Source organism: Danio rerio, chromosome 7, assembly GCF_049306965.1.
Source record: "Danio rerio strain Tuebingen ecotype United States chromosome 7, GRCz12tu, whole genome shotgun sequence".
Taxonomy (NCBI): Eukaryota; Metazoa; Chordata; class Actinopteri; order Cypriniformes; family Danionidae; genus Danio; species Danio rerio.
In genome coordinates this window covers 16,050,519-16,070,179 of record NC_133182.1, presented here as the reverse complement: position 1 = coordinate 16,070,179, position 19,661 = coordinate 16,050,519, and the positions used below count along the sequence as shown (strand labels likewise).

Below are 19,661 nucleotides of genomic sequence, written 5' to 3'. Positions count from 1 at the left end.
GCTAAGGAAGAACTTGAGGAGGAAGGGAGTAGACTAGTGCCTGAATTGCTTAATCTGTCATGAATTATGTATATCTTTGGATGGTGGGAGGAAACCGGAGGACCCGGCGGAAACCCATGCGGACACAGGGAGAACACACAAACTCCGCACAGAAACTCCCACCAGCCAGGCGAGGAACAGAGCTGGCAGTGTTCTTGCTGTGGGGCAACAGTGCTAATCACTGGGCCGCCGTGCCGCCCGATCTATGGAAAGGAGGAGAAGAGGGGAGAAAGGGGGATTCTTCCATACAAAGATAACTGTGGACTGAAACTGTGGTTATTTAAGTAAACGGGGAATCATATGATTGGGAGATCATGATTAGGTAAAGCGAGATCAGCCGTGATAAATCATAAGCACGAGATCCTCTCGAAATTTGTTTATAAATAAACTTCACATTGTAAAAAATAAAAAATAAAAAAAATAAGCCCAAATACTTTGCAGTTGTAAAGAATAACTGAAGTAACAAATTCAGGAGCTTTGAATCTGTGTGTGTGTGTTTTAAAAATAATTACATATATATGAAAAAAAATATTTTATAAAATGCTGTGGATTATCTCTAGACCAGGGGTGTCAAACTCAATTCCTAGAGGGCCGAAGCCCTGCACAGTTTAGTTCCAACCCTGCTCCAACACACTTACCTGTAGGTTTCAAACAAGCCTGAAGGACTCAATTAGTTTGATCAGGTGTGTTGAATTAGAAGTTGGAAGTAAACTGTGCAGAGCTGCGGCCCTTTTGGAACTGAGTTTGACACCTGTGCTCTAGACAATCATTTTTTTTTTTAAATGTCAGACAGGTGGGCCTTTATTTTTCAAAAAAGTAAATGGGTCCCGAAGTGAAAAGGTTGAGAACCCCTGATCTATATACACACACAAAAACAACATTAACAATATAGTAGACACTGTAAAAAGGTCATTCCCAGCCACTAGACATTACTGACAGTGTTTTTGAATGTCATCAAGTGTCAGAATGTTGTTGGACTGCTATACAGGAGTAATGTTTATGGATTAGAGATTGCGAAACTTAGCGTTTTTTACTTTAGCGTTTTTTTTTTTTTTTGAGCATGACAATAAAACACAAATGCAGTTATGAATATATTAAAACATGTGCTTATTTGTTGTAAAAATTTTAATAGTAACAAAAAAAAATAATAATTTGTGGATCTTCTTCTGGGTGCAGTGATCCTGCCGCTGTGGCTGGTGTATTCTGGGAAATTTTCTTACTTCTTGGTTTCGAGTTTGGTCCTGAAAAATCTTCATTCGAGGAGGTATTTACCTCTTCCCCTTAGCCCTATGCAATTTAAGATAAAGAGAATTGGGACACCCCCATCCCTTTGCGGAAACAGGCAAAACAAGGGGTAAGGGAATGGCTAAGGGGTAGAATTAGGATTGAGCCTAAATTGTGGTTGAATCTTTGGACGTATTATTAGAGCAATATTAGAAAGTTAATATCAGGGTATTTTATTACATAGTGTATTTACATTTTACATGATGCCTCTTGTACGTCATCTTATTATCTTTTGGGTGAAGCCTGTGTCATTTCCGGTCCAAAAAAAAAAATAAACCTTGCTGGTTGAAAGAATAAACTTTAAGTTACAATTTGCCAGGGGTATGAATTTGACTATATATTTTGGGCTTGACTATATATTTACTCAGTAAATGAAAAAGAATTTACTAACACTTAAAAAGTCAAGTAAAACAACAACAACGACAGAAATGCAAAATAAAAAATTGTGTTCAGAGGCCTTGTTTTTCTGCTTAAAAAAGTGCATTCATTTGAGTAAGAGTGCTTGTTCAGACCCACGGGGGGTATGTGGGTCAGGACTGTCAGACTCGACCTGCCTTTACGCAAAGTGATGGCTCTTTTTCCCCTTTAAGCCCCTTTTCCTTTCCACCTCGCCCCCTGCCCATGTCTGCAGGCCTTGGGGAAAATGCTCCTTTGGCCTCCATTATGAGTGTTCAGTGTTCCTCCGCAGCACTCTTGCCACTATTAGTCGAGGAGAGCGACAGTAATGGTGTTGAATGCCTGTGGCGCGAGGACACTTCTGCACAGCAATGATGACTGCTCTGTACGGCAAAACTCACAGCAACTGTGATGATCAAGAAACTTCATATTAGTAATAAGGATTTTTAGGATAAGGATAATTAGTAAAAGGATTTTTTATCACAATACAAATTATCCATAAAAAAAAAAAAAACACTAGAACAGTGTTTCCCAACCCTGTTCCCGCTGAAGGCACACTAATGGCCAGTGGTAAGGTATGGAATGGGTTGATACCAATGAAATATGGACGACGCAACAGCACCTTTTCACATTGAACGCTTTGAATGCAAAACGCCTCATGACAGGCACAAACTGTCACCCAAAACTGCTGAAATTGGAGCCTGGGCATGCGCAGAAGGACTTTCTAATGGAGCCAGAGGCGGAGCCCCAGATTCAAGCCTCCAACCAAAAGCTTGTATGTCAAATCAACCACGCCCCCCCGGACTTCTCATTAGACCGGCTGTATCTGCACTATAGCAAAGGCTTGCTAAATAAACATAAGCACTTACAGGTAAAAACATGTAATAATATACGATTAAAAAAACAGTGTGATGTATGCTGTTTTTAATAATATAATAAATATGTTGGTCTGCAAAATAAATGTCTTTCATACAGTCTAGTCTAAGTTAGACTAAGCTATGAGCACAAAAATATTTCTCTTATAATGGGTTGTTATTATATACTCCACTGGTATAAATAAAATTTGTAATATGAAAAATAACATAAACAACACACATTTTTAAAAGGTTTATATTTTTAATTAGCAATCAACAGGACCCAAAATATATACATCATGGACAGCTTTTTGCCATGTGGGAAAAAGTGTGCACTTATATTAACAAAAAATACAACAATATTTTTGAATATCAACAGGATTTTTACACATCCCAGCACTATATAAAATAGTCCTTTTCAATTTGTACAATAAACTTACAGTAGTAATGCATCAACCTATGTCTATCAGCTGATGCAACATTGCTTGTATGTTGTTTATCATTTTTTCATTGCCTCTGTATTCATTTGGTTTATTCAATGTCTCAATATCTGGCAAAGAGGAATTTAAATTAATTTTAATGTCTATGATGTGTTTTCAAATAAAAAGGCAACAGTAAATTATGTGTATAAGTATATATACAACAAATATATAACATTTACGGTTTTATTTGTTATACAAGATTCTCTTTCTAGATCTTAATATTTTTCAAATAGCAAATTCAGTAGATTAACTTGATAAAATGCCGAAACTCAAAGGCCACATTTACACTGCGCTGTTCAAGTGACTCAACTCCGATTTATTTTCTCCCATGTGGCACAGATCGTTTATGGCCCGTGTAAGTGTAATCAGGAACAAATCACATGGATTCCGATTTACTCAAATCAGATTCAGATCTTGTTCATATGTGAAAAATTATTCCATATGAATTGGATCTGTGTTCTCACATCTGCAGTGTAACTAAGCAGGTAAATCAGATTTTCACCTGTCAACAAGTCGCGTGTCATTAAAAACCATAGCAAATGACTTGGAGTCTGACACTTTTTTTTTTTTTTTTTTAGAACAGACTTCAGCAGAGTCCCAAACCTTAAATCTCATACACAAGGACTTAAACAGCTTTTATAATGTCATATAGAACAGGTATTTAAGCATGTTGACGAGAGCGAGAGAGTGCAATGTCCGCCACGTAACCAATATAAACTAATATAAAACTAGTGCATACATTACGTGCATAAATCATGCCATAGACATTACATTAAGATGCCTAAAGGTTTTTTAAAAAGCCTATATATCATAAGAAGATGGACAAATGAGAACCTTTCTGTCATAAACTATAGTAAAACAGCTTGTCAAAAGCTGTGAACAGATCACACACGGGAATAGAGAAGAGATTACTCTTTAATAATCAGCTGTTAGTCATCGCCCGCTCTCTTTTTACCTATTACCTACGCTCTCTTTTTAGCTTTTGTGTCTTTGCATGCTTAAGCGCATGCTTTGTCTAATGTTTGAACAGACAATAAAATAAAACTGTGAACAAGATTTCTTACAGGTTACATAAAATAAACCCTTATAGTTTACTGAAAATGTAATTGATGCCAAGACATGTTTACAACTCAAAAAATGATTGTTGCTGCTTGCTCAATCTACTTGTTTAAAATGAGCTGAAACCCCACAATTCTTGTAATTTCTTAGGACGCTTTAATTGTTTTATGTTCAATCCACTTAAAATTTTTTAATATTAAGTTCACTTGTGTTGGGACAACATGAATGAATTGTGTTGGTGTAACTATCAGGTTAGTGGATATGTAGTTCCCAGCTTGCTTTTCATGAAATGTTACTCGACTTACGCAACTTATAATTGAGTAGGCATTCAGCAATTCAACAAGAAGAGGCAACACACAAGAAGTTCTAATTGTAGTTGTTTGTGTTTAGAGAATTGAATGCTAGAGTTAGAAACGGAGAGTGTTTATTTACTTATTTACTTTGAAAGAGAGAAAAGTATTTCTACAGGTGGTTTGTGAAGCCCACTCACCTGCGTGAAGCATATTTAAGTACATTAAACTAAACTGCAGTTGAAGTCTGAATTATTAGCCCCCCCTGTTTATTTTTCACCCAATTGCTGTTTAATGGAGAAGATTTTTTTTAATACATTTCTAAACATAATAGTTTTAATAACTCATTTCTAATAACTGATTTCTTTTATTTTTGCAATGATGACAGTAAATAATATTTGACTAGATATTTTTCAAGACACTTCTATACAGCTTAAAGTGACATTTAAAAGCTTAACTAAGTTAATTAGGTTAACTAGGCAGGTTAAGGTAATTAGGCAAGTTATTGTGTAACGATGGTTCTGTAGACTATCGAGAAAATAACTTAAAGGGGCTAATAATTTTGACCTTAAAATGTTTTTTAAAAAATTAAAAACTGCTTTTATTCCAGCCGAAATAAAACAAATAAGACTTTCTCCAGAAGAAAAAATATTATCAGACATACTGTGAAAATTTCCTTGCTCTGTTAACTATGTATAATTTAGTTAATATTTAAAAAAGAAAAAAAATTCAAAGGGGGTTTAATAATTCTGACTTGAACTGTATACCTTTATTTTAATAAGACAAAATAAGTTCTGCTTACTTTGTGACACCTTTTTTTGCATGGTGGCTGTCATAATATTTGTAAAGAATCCCAGCAGCTTTGTTTCTGTAAACATATTTTTCATTAACAGACAAACTTGCAATTAACACCAGAATATGTGTTCACATTAGGTTTTGCTTTTATCCTACTTTCCCATTAATTCCGAAACCCGAATCATCACACATTTGAAATCAAAAGCTTTGATCAGCCGGGTTTCTCTATCGATTATCCTCACTGGTCTGATCACAACAGACATCACACTTTCTGCGCCGCCAATAGTCTGTCTCTCCCTCAATGCCATCTGTCTGGTATGGATCCACCAAGGGGGGGGGAAATCCAATGCTGGCACACGTTTCCCTTTTGAACTGATCTAAGATCAAATTCCCCTTCCATAAACCGCCATCTCAACCACAACAACAGAAACCGCAAATCTGACCTCAGATCAGAAAACAAGTTTGAGCTAAATTAAGAGGCTCGTCCAATGCAAACAGCAACACCATTGAAAGGAAACGGTGCCCGTCGTCTCACATTTGTGTTTGATGTCAGCCAGCATCATCTAAAAGACCCAGATCAAATGATGCTGTGAAGTTTTAATTAAAAACCTTGATTAAAGAAAGACACATTCTGCAGCGAAAGGAGGGCATCAATTTCTCATTACCTTAAAATGCACACATACAAACACGCCAGTGAATAAAAGAAAAAGCTACTGAGGGAGTTCATCTTTCAGGAGGGAGCACAGAAGTCTCTTTTTAATTATGATTAAGTTTATTAATCATTTCCCTCGCTGGTGGGTTAGACCCCACATATGCTTGAATTCAAACAAATGTTTCAGATCAAAATCATTCGCCAAGCAGATTCTCCAAGGAATCACGAAGAAGTTTATTCTTTACTGTTAGTAACATTTTGATTTTGACTTTTAGGTTTCTTAGAATCAATCTAAATTTGTTCAAACCAAATATTATTCTATTTAATCAGTTAAAAGATATGAATATGGTATAAATATAAAGTTAAAGCCAGAATTATTAGCCCCCCTGCTTATTTTTTCCTCCAATTTCAGTTATATGGAGAGAAGATTTTTTTTAACACATTTCTAAACATAATAATTTTAATAACTCTTTTCTAATAACTGATTTATTTTATCTTTGCCATGTTGATAGTAAATAATATTTTACTAGATATTTTTAAAGACAATTCTATACAGCTTAAAGTGACCGAAAGTAGCTGAAATAAAACAAATAAGACTTTCTTCAGGAGAAAAAATATTATCAGACATACTGTGAAAATGTCCTTGCTCTGTTAAACATCATTTGAGAAATATTAAAAAAAGAAAAAAAATCAAAAGGGGGCTAATAATTCTGACTTCAACTGTATGTTCCTAAAGAAAAAGCCATGGACAGTACATTTGAGCTCTTAAGCTGACATGCTTTGAATGTTTTATATTTTTGAACAGACATACAGTGTCATCCTGCAACTGTTTTGCAGCACATGAAATGTCCCAAACACTATTTCTAACTGTGCAAAATGTGGAAAAAAGAGTTTTTAACTCTCGGATAGTCAAAACATTTTCAAAAAATGTATGTTATATATGCGTTTTATGTCCTCAAACCAGTGATTATGTTTTTATATGACATGGTAAAATAAAAATTTGTAAATGTAGAGCTTTATTAGTGAAAATCTGCTGAGTGCAAAGAAATATAGGCTACATTTTATTACTTGCTCTAATGTCCTGAAACACTTAACACGTTCTTTTACATAATATAATCGAATAGTATGCAACACCCTTAAATAAAGGGGAGTTACCTATTAAGTGTCATATAGCGTAGGGAAAAATTAACATGTTTTAGGTCTCTCCTGAGCATTTGAGCTGTGTTTGACGACGCCTATCAAAACGAGGATGTTATAAAATATAATTTATAGTGAGTTATTACCTTTGATTTTCTGTGGTGTTATATTATGGATGTGTGCGCTTACTGCACTGGGTCCCTCCGTTAGTGGCGAAACCACTCGATGCACGATGCCAACAGTCAGTTGGCGAGTAAAAAAATATAATAAATGGAAACACACAGGCCTGTGCGTATAGACATATCATGTACTGCTATACAATAACGTGTCATTTGTTTGTTTCGGTTGTCTTAATTTTAATGGTTTCGTGATGATGCGATGGTGTGCTTTAGCTGCCTGATTCCCACTGAAGTGGGCAGGTTGTGTGACGTTTGATTCACGTTCTGGGGGCGGGGTTTGCGTGACGCGCTGCGAGCTACTAGCCTGACAGTGGAAACGCGACATGATTTCGGCCTCACTACTCAACCTCCTGGGCAATTGGCCCAGCCTCGCACTGGCCCGACAGTAGAAATGCGGCTAATAAGTGCCAGTGGGGGCTTTTGAGGAGGGGCCATGTCCTGGTCATCATTGCAAAAGACAGTGATGATATCAGAATACATCTATGCATAATTTTGAATTACTCTCATTAAAATATTACATGAATATTAATTTTATACACAAACTTCATTCTATCTTTTAAAACATTATAATATTGCTTGAATATTTGGACTTATTAGTCCAGTAATCATCCATTCTGAATGTTGATTGGATTTAAAAATAACTCTTATATGAAACCATATTTGATAATACAAAATATTTGTGAAACCATATTTGTGCTTATATTGACTTAATATAATATGCAACTCCAAACAATATTATTACATCAATATTTTTGCTATTCCATCTCCTAACCCCACCCCCAAAAATTGCCCACCTCAGATTTCTGTCAGCCCACCTTTATGTGGTTGGCAAGAACCGGGCCTGTGTATTAATTTCAATTTTCCAAAAAATGTACCTGCTGTCACATATTTTCACTAAACCACTGAGTGCAATGACACAGACATGAATTATAAATATGCATTTATTTTAAAACACTGGAAAAATATAATTTACATCAGATATACATGGGCAGAGCTTCTTCATAAAATACGTCCATCGTTAGGACTCTCAGCCAATACACCAAAACTCTGCGGCGGCCACAACTGCAAAATAAAAACAAACAAGAAATAATTCCTTTGCAATTTCAGTTACATTTTAATATAAGAGGTTAAACGATAATGCTGTATAAAAATCAATAATACCACTATAATCAGATTAGATTAGATTAGATTCAGCTTTATTGTCATTACACACGTACAAGGCAACGAAATGCAATTTAGGTCTAGCCAGGAGTGCAATAGCAGCAAGTGCAGGATACAGGTATAAATTATAAAGTGCAGTTATAGAAAAACTATGGTGATATTTACAGTTGGATGTACTATTAACATTATAAATTGGTTGTATTAACCATGAAGAGATTTACAATAGATGAATATATGTACAGGTTGCTATTAATAATCAGGGTATGCAGATATATATGAACCTATTTACAAGTGTATACAGTTGAAACCAGAAGTTTACATACACTGTATAAAAAGACACATAACCATTTTAAAAAATAGTCAGATGTTAATGTGACTAAACTTTTTCTCTTTTAGGTAAGTTAGGATTATCAAATTTGTGAAATTGTTATACGTTTTCTTGAAAGTCAAGTTTAAATACAATAAGATTATTATGCCTCTGAAACAGCTCAGATGATGGTGTCAAGATTTTAGAAGTTTTTGATTGGCAAATTGACAAAATTTGAGTTAATTGGAGGCACGACTGTAGAATAGTATTTAAGGAAAACCTCAAACACAATGCTTACTTTTGTGACAACATGGGAAAATCAACAAGCTAGAATCAACAAAAAAGCCAGATTACAATTTGCTAAATTACACTGGGAAAAAGACAAATTTTTGGAGACATGTCCTGTGGTCTGGAATAAGATTGAACTGTTAAGTCATAATGACCAGTTTTACATTTGTAGGACAAAGGAGAAAGCTTACAAGCCTAGGAACACCATCCCAACTGTGAAGTATGGGGGTAGCAGCATGATGTTTTGCTGCAGGAGGGACTGGTCCACTTCACAGCATAGATGGCATCATGAAGAAACAATATTATGTAGAGATACTGAAGCAACATCTCAAGACATCAGCCAGGAAATTAAAACTTGGCCACAAATGGGTCTTCCAAACAGACCATGACCCTAAGCATACTGCCAAATTAGTTAAAATGTGCTTTAAGGACAACAGAGTGAATGTTTGGAGTGGCCATCACAAAGCCCTGATCTCAACCCTATAAAAAAATTTGGGGGCAGAGTAGAAAAAGCTTGTGCAAGCAAGACAGCCAACAAATCTGATTCAGTTATACCAATTCTGTCAGGAGGAATGGGCCACAATTCCTTCAAACTCTTGTGATAAGCTTGTGGAAGGATACCCTAAACATTTGACCAAAGTTATACAGTTTAAAAGCAAAGCTAAAAAATACCAAGGAAATGTACGTAAACTTTTGACTGTCTAGAAATTAATAAAAATTCTCAAAAAAAATGTATCTTGTTATTCTGGCATTTAGCAAATGCAAATCATTTAGATGATCCTTACAAACCTAAAATAGTAAATGATTAGTATGATTTATCATCAGACATTTTTTGGAAAATAGTTATGTTCCCTTTCTTTAGAGTGCATGTAAACTTCTGGTTTCAACTGTATGTACAGTGGGTATGTACAATTTAAGATGAATTAGTGCAACGTAGTGTATAATAATAATTGTAAAAATATTAAAATTTGCAATAAACTGAAGAAAGCACATCTAATCCGTATGAAACCAAGCAAGCTCCTACACCCCCCATATATGATTTGCTTTTGACTTTCCAATAAAGCCTGACAGAAGGTGAGGAGACCGGTTTCCAGGGTCACGAACACATGACGCTACACTAGCCGACAGCTACAAATGAAAACAGTGCCCAAGTCTAGAGCTACTTACTAGATAACCATAGTCTGAAAAGCATCATTTCTTGATTAAAGAAAGAAACTCATAACATAAAAAGGGGGAACAGTTGAAACTGAAAATGCCTGCATTTTGGCCTCTGGGGAAGCGTATAGGTCAAGAAACCAGACTGTATCCTCATTACCTTTAAGCAAACACGTCCTCGGATCAAGGCATAGGGAATTGGGCCATAGCTTCGGGAATCTGTGGAATTCCGAAGGTTATCGCCTTCCAGCCACACATGCCCTCTTGGTACCTAGATTACAGTGCAAAATGTTAAAAACCACCACACTAACTGCAGAAAATGAATATGATTTCATATAGTTCTAGATTTGACACTGCAAAGTTAAAAATTAAAGGGGCCCTTTTATGCCCCTTTATACAAGATTTAAAACAAGTCTCTGATGTCCCAAGAGTGCATGTGAAGGTTTAGCTCAAAAATACCCCACAAATAATTTTTGAAACTGCCCTTTTTAGGCTTGGATCCAAATTGTGCCTTTTTGGTGACAGTTGCTTTAAATTTCAATTTCAAAATTGTCTTTTTATTTGCCTAAATTCCGTTCAACAACAATATCTTTGTTTTTTCTTTATTTAACCAGATATATATATATAAAAAAAACAATGAAACCAAGATCTCATTTATAAGGGTGACCTGGCCAGGAGATCCCCAGCACACAACTTATGGAGAAAAAAAAAAAGACCAAGAAGAGCCTTGTAGGCTAGAGTCATCCAGTGGGTGTACCTTCTTACATTCAGAGAAGGCCACTCAGCTTTAGGATACAGTTCACAATGATGAGAGTTAGTCTACAACAGCCTGTAACAAAACTTAGAGTTAAACAGAGTTTGGTTGAGGCTTTTATTCATTCATTCATCCATTCATTTTCTTTTCGGCTTAGCCCCTTTATTAATCTGAGGTCACCACAGCGGAATGAACCGCTAACTTATCCAACATATGTTTTATGCAGCGGATGCCCATCCAGCTGCAACCCCTCATTGGGCTCCGTAGTGTACACTCATACACGGACAATTTTAGCATACCTAATTCACCTGTACGCATGTCTTTGGACTGGAGCACCCGGAAAAACCCATGCGAACACTGGGAGAACATGCAAACTCCACACTGAAATGCCAACTGAGGCTTGAACCAGTGACCTTCTTGTTGCTTCACCACAAACCAAATGTTTTTGAGTTTTAAGAGAAAAGCAGGATCCATTTCGATGGTAAAACCCAAGCGTGTGCTTTGAAGGAAAGCTCATGATCAAGTAAAAAGCCTAAATACTTATAGCTGGACTGTAATTTTATTTTTTCACCTTGAGCAATGGTAAGTAATCTGTATTTCTGCAAAGGGGTGGAAAGATTTAATATATTTATTTCAATAATCATTTCAGTAAATCATTAATTTAGATTTATCTACATTTAAAACCATTTTATAGTATAACCATTATGTTTTATTTATTATTATAATATTAAAAACATGTTATATTGTTATACAAGCTTCTTCCAGGATTATAGGATAAAGTAGCATTTCATAACAGTGAGAAAGTCCACATGACTTAACTGCTCATCTCAGATGGGAATGGGATCATTTTTACTGACCGCTGAGGCCTCGCACCCCCCCACCGCCTTTATCCTCTCGGTGAGGGGTGAAGCCACACCCCCATGAGCTGCTCCATGGGTCTGGACCACGGACAGACCTGCCAGGCTGAGCCGGCAACCGAGCGAAGCCTGATCCACACTGACATCAATTAGGAATAATCTCATCACACAGGGAGAGTGGGGCTGTCAAGCCCCTAATTAAGTCCCCCTCCACCCCCTCTATATGTGAGGCGAGGGCGAACAACACATCACGTTGTCATTATAAACACAACGGTATGGAGACGCCACTTTGACACCGACCAAACTTTAAGAAGAATGCTTAGGTTTGTTTCTTTTCTCGCATTCCAACAATGGAATTCTACAACATTTTGAATAATTGTATTAAGAATTGCATGGAATGTTGTTGGAATTGATGCTCTCAATTGTACAGAATTGATTTTTGTTGAGACAACATGAAGAAATTAAGTTAGCTTATTAGTTTTTACAAGTTTAAGTGGATTGAACATAAACAAATTACAGTTTTTCTCAATTGCTTTGGCACATTTTTCGAAACGTTCTCTAAACTGTAAGTGCACATCTCCTGGAACTTCAGAACTTTTTTGCATGTGTGCAAAATGTAGTTACCCAAAACATTTCATTAATGCTTCAAAACCTAGTTATCGTGTCAGTAATTTGGCCTAGGCCACTAAAACTTAAAGCGTTTGTTTTTTCACCGTGTCAATCAACCATGGAAATGACAGGGTTCCTGCAGGTTTCACCAAGTTAAATTTAAGACTTTTAAAGACATTTTAAGACTGTTATGAATTACATTTTAGACCCATAAAGGGCTAAAGCTTAAGAATTTTTCAAATGCCCCAGATAGAAAAGATTATGTGCCCTATCAAAAAAAAAATGAATTCAATACATTTAATAATACAAAAATAAATTAATAATAATAATTTTTAAAAAAATATTTTAGGTATTTCTTAGCAAAATATTTAAATGTTGTGTTTAAACAAGTATGCTCTACTTGTATCCATACACTTTTTTCCAGCAAAAACTTTCTTAAATAAAATCTGTCCAGGTCGATGTTCTTAAAAAATACATGGAGAACATTTAAATAAATGTTGTAAGATAAATAAATTAAACCATTATGATAAATAAAAAAAAGACATTTTTGAATAAAAAGTTAAAGGTTTTATTGAGATATACTAATATGAAACACAATATTTCAGTAAATTTAAGACTTTTTAGACCTAAAATGTAGATTTTGAGATTAAATATATTTTAAGAATTTTAAGACCCTGCAAATCCCCTGAAATTATGGTTTAAAAAAAAAACATTTTTTTTGAGAAGAGTCAATAGTACATAGAAAGAAAACACATATGCAGATTTGTATTTATACAGTACGTTCATTTTTGGATGAATGTATTATATGCAAAGTGCAAAGTGCTTGTCCAATTACTGTGTCGTATATTTAATTTTTTACAGTATGCTATATGTTCACTTTTCTTACAGTATACCACAAATACACAAAAATCTGCAAAATAGCATCCATTAAAAAAATTATTCTTGCTGGGCATATGTGTTAGCCTTGCCAGGGATTACACATCTTCCAATTGCTCTTCTATGTTTCTGCAGTTCAGGATAAATTCAAAGATCATGTTGAAAATGTTTCAAGTTCAGATGTTTGATAATTAAACAAATAGCTTTGAGTGTGATGGCTTACACAATGAAAAAAGATTGAGAAGTTGTGAAGAGTTTGACAGTTTAAGAACTGAAATAGTGTTTGCAGATACGTTCCAAAGCATTTGCAATTTGCTTAAATCAATAATGATGACATGACAATCTGATGTGAAAAATAAGCTAATTGTTCAGAGATCTGAATTTATTGTTATGAAAAATAAAAAAAATTAATCAATAATTGAGCCAAAGCAATTGATAAAAACTGTATGTTATCCACAAAAAACCCCTCAAGAATAGTGTTGTTTCAGCTCATTTTAAATATGTACTTTGAACAAACAGCAAATATTTTTGAGCGTACAAAATTGTTTCAACCTTCAATATTGCAAATGCATCGCTGACGAGCGCTAAAAGAAAAGAGATTATAAACATATGTCAGCATGCAGTCGTGTTGCAGTCAACTCTCATTAGCATGGAAACATGTGTTTGATCCCATCCACAAGAAATCTCAGGCCGTCGTCATCTGCTGATCAGGAGCAAAGCTTTTGTCCTGTCTGTCGGCCAAGCATAGAAGAAAAATCACACCATACTGTGACCAGACACAGATCTGTACAATCCGGCGGACCATCTTACAAACGGGAGGCATGTTAGAATTTTATTACCGCTACTAATGTTTAACATAGATTTCATCTCGTGACAACGGCCCTATTTACACCTGGTGTAAACCCTATAGGGCATGCAATGAAATACTCATCTGGAATGAAGCTGGGAGTTATTACAAGAGTTTTATGACTTCAAAATAAATAATTATTATAATATAATAATACTATTATTATTATTATTATTATATAAATTAATTATATAGTTACTTGCCCCAAAAAGTACGAAGATGCATTTATCAATCTGTTCACAAGCGGATAAAGTAAATACAAGTGTGAACAGGCTACCTCTTTTGAGAAGTGAGTTGTGAGTTGATTTAGGACTCACTACAGCACCACTATGCTGAAAACTACTATAGATTATCTTCTGTTTATACTGCCTTATACTTATGTCTTACCCATAAAACATGTGGTTTGGAGACATGAAGTAAAAAACAGCTGCACAACACACCCAAATCAGCCGCTAATCTTTGACTGGCAAATCCTTTACTTTCCCAAAGGCATTTTATACAGAGGAACAAAGTGATCCTTCCTGTCATACTGAAGGAAGTAATTAATATTACTTGCCGACAGATTTGCTTCACTAAAATGTTTATACACTTGCATTCCTAGATGGCACAAAAGGTGTGCTCACCATTGGCAAGATAGGTTTGATTAAAATGAACTCCTTTGTAGTGTTGCAGGATACCAAAATTCTGACTTTGATACGATACCTCAATTAAATATCACTATAACGTTACTAAATTGATACTACACCTTACTTTTTATTCTTTCAGAATATCATTTATAAATAAACACTTGCTGTCAGCTGAAACAGAGTAGAATCATTTTTAAAAAGTACAAAAAAAAAAAGAAATAAAATCTAGTTTTGGCAGCACTCCAGCCGAGCGTTTAAATAAAATAGTTGCAGCTTTGTTTAAAAAATAAATAAATAAGAAAAATAGACAGAAGTGCACATTTTTTTGGTCTGGTTTTCAAAAAACCTGGAGATGTTGCTTGGTCCTCACTGTTCATGACACAGTGATCCTGTTGTATTCATATATAATTACATATCAATATATTAATTTAGGGGTAAATGACATGACATGCATTTTTAGCTGTCCTTCTACTAGATATCATCTACTTATAAAAATGGGTATTTGTTAAAAACATTTATGTTGCTCATCTGACAAGATATTATTACAGCATCGCATAGCCTTAGATGATTTTAACTAGGGTTGGGTATCATTTGGGGTTATTTCGATACCAGAGGTAAATCGATACTTTTGAAATGAGACCGGTGCCAAAACGGTGCCTGAACCGATACTTTTGAGCCACAAATTTATGGTGGATGACTCTTTTAGTTGACAAAATCTTTAAAAAAATATATATATATTTTATTAGAACAATTTAATTAAAGTGTAAAGTAAACATCAATTCATATTTGATATATTTAAATAACATAATATATTTCCTTTGATCATTTGTTGGTTAGCTTGAATATAAAATTTGCATAATGAAATTACACTAGCTTACTACTAACCTGTGGAAAGGCTGTCATCAAAATACTGAACTCTTTTTTTCTAGGGTTGGGGCTTGTGACTATGTTTACATGGTTATCAACAATCTAATGATTTGTCTTAATCTGAATAAGACAATAATATGATTAGGTGTTTACATGAGTTGCTTTTGGAATGTTCCTTTCATGATCCCGTCTTACATGTTAAAAGTGCATAGATCAATTAACGTTGTTGCATCACCACGCTTACCATGTTTCCTCCAGAGTTTTACGTAATTTCAGATGTTTCATTTTTAATTTTTCGACTTTAACTGCAGTTTCACTTTCATTCAAGAACATTTCATTCATGCCCCCATGACAAACAGGTATTTGAGGCGAGCCTTAAGTAAGGACTGAAGGACTGGTGGAAGAGTGTTTATTCAATGGAACTCGATACCCTACATTGAATGGAAAGAAAAAACTGACACAGATGTCTGTGGTCCTTTACGGTAATCAAAAATGACTTTACATGGTAGTCAAGACCAGGGGTCACCAAACTAGTTCCTGGAGGTCCGGTGTCCTGCAGATTTTAGCTCCAACCCTAATCAAACACACCTGAACAAGCTAATTAAGGTTTTACAAGGTATACTTGAAACACCCAGGCAGGTGTGTTGAGGCAAGTTGGAGCTAAAACCTGCTGGGACACGGGCCCTCCAGGACCGAGATTGGTGACCCCTGGTCTAGACTCTTAATCAGAGTATTGTCTTAATCATATTAAAATCGGAGCATTGGTGTCCATGCACATACACAATGAAAGTGCCAATGATGTTGCAAGCTTTCAGAGACAGTGCATTCCTCTGCCTTTTAGTTGATTCCATGCACCCTTAAATGTGTCATTAAGTTTGACATATTAAAATGTGTTAGTGGAAGTACTTTTATAATAATTCTACTCAACTTATTTTGGGCCGTCTGCAATTTATTTTTCATTTTTTTAGTACTACCGCTGTACCAAAAAGCTGCAGCATAGTCAAAGTATGGCTGCACTAATGCACTAGCTAATAATATTAAAGTTTGGGTATCTAGTAGTTCTGTCTGTCTTGCTAAAAAAATTATTTTAGAACAAAATTTTTAATTCTTTTATATTTTACAATGTACTTATTACTGTCTCTGCGTTCATCTGCCTAGTGTTCATTCCTGCTAAATGGTGTCTGGGTTTTAGCGGAAATGAACACCACACAGAGGGGCACTAACGATGGCTATTTAGGGTTTTGGGTTAACGAGGGGTTTGGGGTTATTCAGCATCAGTGTTTAGGGTTTGTGGTTATCGAGCTTGGTTTGGGGTTAAGGGTCATGTAGGGGGTTAGGGTTTGGTATAAGGGTAAAAATGAGTTTCACTCTCATTTATTTCACCCTAATTATAATATTGGATCTGATTGGCCTAGACTTGTATGGCTGTATCTATGAACCCTATCCGACTTGCATAAATGAGGTGTCATTTGACTTGTCCTCAAAGCGGGTTTCACCCCCCCTCATTTGTTTGTTTCACCCCCTCATTAGAATACTGGATCTGATTGGCCTAGACTTGTATGGCTGTATGTACAGTAAAAACAAATAACAATCTCATTTATGACAGAATGGAGTTACACTAGTTTTTGCCTTGTTTTGCCGATGTCACCGATGTTTTCTATCCGTCGGGTGACCTTATTTACATTTTTAAAATCTGATTCATTTACAACATTTAATTGAAACATTTCATTTCAGTTTGCTTTTTTGTAGCTCAGCAATTAAGGAAACAAATAAAAAAATGGTTACATTAAATTAGAAATGATGATCTTGTTTAAAGGCATTCACCCCGGGCATCTCCATCCTTATTACTCTCTTCTCAGATGGGATGGTGGACCAAATCAAAGGTTACAAGGGGCCACAGCCATATCAGCCTGCAGCCCAAGACCAGCTCACTAAAGCTAGGCAGGGATGAGCCTGTTTAGTACCTGGATGGGAGACCACATGGGAAAACTAGGTTGCTGTTGGAAGTGGTGTTAGTGAGGCCAGCAGGGGGCGCCCAACCTGCAGTCTGTGTGAGTCCTAATGCCCCAGTATAGCAAAGGGGACACTATACTGTCAGTGGGACAGCTTAGACATTAAACCGAGGTCCTGACTTTCTCGTAAAGAGTAGGGGTGTAATCCCGGTGTTCTGGCCAAATTTCCTCTCTGCCCTTACCCATCATGGCTTCCCATGACCTTTCAACTTACTAGCCACACCCTAGTAACCACTTACAGCACCTTAGCAACTGTCCTAAAGACTTCCATTGTAAAAAAAAAACTGCCATTGACTTTACATTGGACATACTGTCAACATACCAATCCATACTAACAATACTGATCCATGCTAGAAACACACTAATCATATTAGCAACATGCTAATTTATACTATATTCATATTAACATGCTAGTTTATACTAGAAACATAATAGCAATATGCTAATTCATACTAACAATATACTGATCCATAATAGAAACATGCTAATTATATTAGCAACATGCTAATTCATACTAAATTCATGCTAACATGCTAGTTTATACTAGAACCATGTTAACAATATGCTAATTTATGCTAAAAACATGCTAGCAACATGCTAATTTTTGTAGCAACTGCCTAGCAACACTTTAGCAACCACCTAGCAACGCCTTAGCATCCAATCAGAACACCCTAGCAATCAACTAGCAACACCTTAGCAACCACCTAGCGACAACCTAGAACACCTAAGCAACCACCTAGAAACACCTTAGCAACTGTCTAGCAACCACTCAGATTACCCTAGCAACTGCCTAGCAACACCTTAGAAACCACCTAGCAATGCCTTAGCAACCTTCTATCAACCACTCAGAACACCCTAGCAACCACCTAGCAACACCTTATCAACCGCTTAGCAAAACCTTAGCTACCATTCAGAACACCTTAGCAACCGCCTAGCAACTTCTTAGAAACTACCTCGAACACCCTGGCATCCACCTAGCAACGCCTCAGCAACCACTCAGAACATCCTAGCAACTGCCTAGCAACACCTTTGCAATCACCTAGCCACCACCCTTCTGAAAAATCCAGCTTAAACCAGCCTAGGCTGGTTGAATGGTTTTAGCTGGTCGACCAGCCTGGTTTTAGAGGGGTTTTGGCCATTTCCAGGCTGGTTTCCAGCCATTTCCAGGCTGGTCCTAGCTGGTCAGGCTGGAAAATGACCAGCCAAATCCAGCTAAAACCAGCTCAACCAGCCTGGTTGAAGCTGGATATAGCTGGTTTTGGCTGGACTCCCAGCTTGGCTAGGCTGATCAAGCTGGTTTTAGCTGGTCATCTCCCAGCCTGACCAGTTAAGACCAGGCTGGAAATGGCTGGAAACCAGCCTGTAAGTGGCCAAAACCCCTACTGTATAAAACCAGGCTGGTCGACCAGCTAAAACCAGCCAACCAGCCTAGGATGGTTTAAGCTGGGTTTTTCAGCAGGGACTTAGGACAACCAAACAACTGAGTAGCGATGCCTTGGTAACCACCTAGCAACCATTCAGAACACCCTATCAACTGCCTAGCAAGAAACATGCCAATCTAGAAACATGCTACCCTATAAGTTGTGACTGTTGTAAACTTCTTTACTTCAATTATTAACACTTTAAAGCTACTTCAAACTTTCAGAAAAGCCTTTCTCAAGCCACTATAAAGATTGTCTGTGAACTTTTACTTTTCAAGTTTTACAATAAAGTACATAATTTTGAGTGTGTAACAGAAAAGTATACAAGCTTAGAGAAAAACAACTTCCTCTTAAATGGACCGTTGTGCCTACTTACATGCACTGTCAATCATCTTGTTGCTTCATCCATATTTCCTTTATATTTTCTGTCCTACCATATTAAATAAGCAGCAATATTGTAATATCTTTTGTGTTCAGCCAAAGAAAGAAAGGGTTATAATAACCACTAGAAGTGAGTAAATAGTAATTCAAGATTAATTTTTGGGTGAACTATCTCTTTAAGCTTGACTAGTATTGAAACGTTAACAATTCTGGTTCCTTTTTCAGCCGAGGCCGAATCTTAAACGACTGCGGTGACAGGCCTTTCTTTCTTTCCTTTCTTTTCATCACTTGCTCTATTCGTCTGGCACTAACACTAACAGCTTCGGGACAAAT

The 19,661-nt window shown here is 36.1% G+C and overlaps 2 protein-coding genes across 5 annotated transcripts in view; one reads left to right on the top strand and one right to left on the bottom strand.

The window, feature by feature from the left end:
- The window catches only part of elp4 (elongator acetyltransferase complex subunit 4), a 244,503-nt gene that overhangs the window by 77,515 nt on the left and 147,327 nt on the right, over positions 1-19,661 (top strand). The window lies entirely within an intron of this gene.
- The window catches only part of immp1l (inner mitochondrial membrane peptidase subunit 1), a 30,763-nt gene continuing 19,192 nt past the window's right edge, over positions 8,091-19,661 (bottom strand). For both annotated transcript variants that reach the window (NM_001386390.1, NM_001386391.1), the window contains exons 5-6: positions 10,239-10,349; positions 8,091-8,229 (exon numbers count right to left, since the gene is read on the bottom strand). In NM_001386390.1, the coding sequence (NP_001373319.1) occupies positions 8,167-8,229; positions 10,239-10,349 (174 nt within the window). In that variant the 3' untranslated portion in view covers positions 8,091-8,166. The remainder of the gene's footprint in view (positions 8,230-10,238; positions 10,350-19,661) is intronic.